A 2315-nucleotide genomic window follows, 5' to 3' on the forward strand; every position below is an offset into this window, starting at 1 on the left:
TCCTCAAAAACCTTAATTTCTTTTCGACTGAAGAAAGAAAGACATGAACATCTTGGATGACATGGGGGTGAGAAAATTGAGGAAATTTAAATTCAGAAGTGAACTAATCCTTTAATGAAGGTATTTGATTCCGTTTTTTTTAATGCTGAACAATACAAAACCTTGTGGTCTTTATGCATTTAACTTTTTATTTGTTTTCACGCATAAATGTTTACATATGATCAGTAAATCAAATATTTGCTGTATTTATACAAAAGCTTATGTTCTTTAAATTTTGGTTAAAAAACTCAAATCTACTTTTTGGTGACACTGAACTTGTGCACGTGCGTTATTAACTGTACTATAAATAGACATTTATATTTTAATAATGTTATAATGTTTTGTCTTTATTCCCAATATTTATCTTTAATATTAATATTTAATATCTTTCTTTAATTTCTTTAAAGTCAAAAATCAAATACACTTTCCCCCCTTTTCATCATTTTTGTTTCATTCATTTTTAATCAAACATCCTCCTTTCAAAACAATCTTTAAATCTTTCCAAGACATGTTTGACATTAAAACAAAAAGTAAATGTACGTTTTGACAACATTTCTCCAAACTACAGCTCACCACTGCTTCTAGTTGGTTTAGAGATATTTTTTCTTCAAATTGCCCACAAGTGAGTCAAATATAAACAGATCTAGAGTTTGATCTAGTCGCGGTGTGGTGCTTGGGAAAAGTATAAACATATAGCTTTAGAGCGTCTGTCAGCTTATTATTATTATATATATATATATTTTTTAATTTTTATGTTTTTCATTGCAATAACATGCATTAATGAATCATGCACAATACCAGCAATAATCTATTTTAAAAGCAAACAGAGTTCAAATGTTGCAGATTCCTGATCGATTTTAGAGACCCAAATATAGAAACGTGGGGAGAGGAGTTGCTCTTTTAACTTGGGACATAAACAGCTACCTATCCCTGCCCTAGCAACCACCCAGAACTCCCTACCAACCGCATGGCAGCACCCTGGCAACCACCCAAAACAAAAGCATCAGGGTGGTCCTTAATTTTGCAAGTACCACTCACATTTCCTTCAAAACAAAGGTTTTACAAATTTCTCTTGATTCTCAGCTTCAGTGTTCAGAATTATCTTTATATGAAGTGCCCATTCTTCACGGATGGATTTACTTTTTTATAACTATAAGTGTTGGTTAACAGTCAATGTACAAGCATTTCTTTGCTTTTCCGAGTTAGATCCTCTCCAAATGACCAAGACTGATCAGTTAGTCAGTTACCATGGAGCTTTTTTAGTTTAAAATCTATCCTAGTTTTTGACAGTCGTACCTGTTACCGCTCCTGATTCAACACCTTTGCGATGAAACCCCTCTTCCTTGTGATAAAACTGCAGGAGAAAACACCATAATGTCAGAAGCATTCTCAGGCTGTTGGAAACAACATCTTCATGACTATCGCAAACATCCTCAGAACAGAGAAATTCTGCACTAACGCTGCAGTGGATTCATCCATTAGTTGAGTCCAAACAAGCAGCTCTTTTACGACACGACGGCCAGCCTAACTCACGCGGGTGACAGCTCCAACTCGCACGCTTTATTTCTCATGTGTGCTCATGTAGGACAACAACAACATGCATTCCTTCATTTGTTCCACAAGCACACAACAGATCATCCATCCGTGGTTAATAATGCCTCATCCTTAATTTGAATTTCTGTATTTTTATTTGTTTGCTTGTTTGCATTTAGTTTTACAGATGACTAAAAAGCTCATCCTGTTCGTCACTGCAGCACAGAATGCAATAACTTAGATTTGAATATCAAATGTACTGTACATTGTCACGGTCAATGCAATTGTGAATATTTTCCTCTTTGTTTGTAATCAGCTTTTGTTTAATTTTTATTTTTTTTCCCAGGAAGTGGGCAGAATGAAGATAGAGCTATTTGCAGACATCGTTCCAAAGACTGCGGAAAATTTTCGGTGAGATGATGCCGCAATGCTTTCATGCATAAACCCAGAATACGCTCTGAAAACCATGTTTCATTTTCATAAGGGACTGCCAGTGACAGGCTGTTGCATGCATAATTTCGGTGAGCGCAATGCTTTCATGCATAAACCCAGAATACGCTCTGAAAACCATGTTTCATTTTCATAATTCATAAGCAGTGACAGGCTGTTGCATGCATAAAATGCAACCTGTTTTATTCTGACAGTGTATGATTTATATTAACATATATGAATAGAACATGATCGATATGAACTTAACTGCACAAACTATGTAGGCTACCATTTCAATTGGTTTATTGTGAAAC

The 2315-nt window shown here is 35.0% G+C and overlaps 1 protein-coding gene across 2 annotated transcripts in view; it reads left to right on the top strand.

Annotated features, from left to right (window-relative positions):
• Positions 1-2315, top strand: part of ppih (peptidylprolyl isomerase H (cyclophilin H)) — a 42198-nt gene that overhangs the window by 24798 nt on the left and 15085 nt on the right. For both annotated transcript variants that reach the window (XM_016484323.1, XM_016484324.1), the window contains exon 2: positions 1919-1983. In XM_016484323.1, coding sequence (XP_016339809.1) covers positions 1919-1983 — 65 coding nt within the window. The remainder of the gene's footprint in view (positions 1-1918; positions 1984-2315) is intronic.

Source organism: Sinocyclocheilus anshuiensis, unplaced genomic scaffold (assembly GCF_001515605.1).
Source record: "Sinocyclocheilus anshuiensis isolate Anshui unplaced genomic scaffold, SAMN03320099.WGS_v1.1 scaffold1203, whole genome shotgun sequence".
Classification (NCBI taxonomy): Eukaryota; Metazoa; Chordata; class Actinopteri; order Cypriniformes; family Cyprinidae; genus Sinocyclocheilus; species Sinocyclocheilus anshuiensis.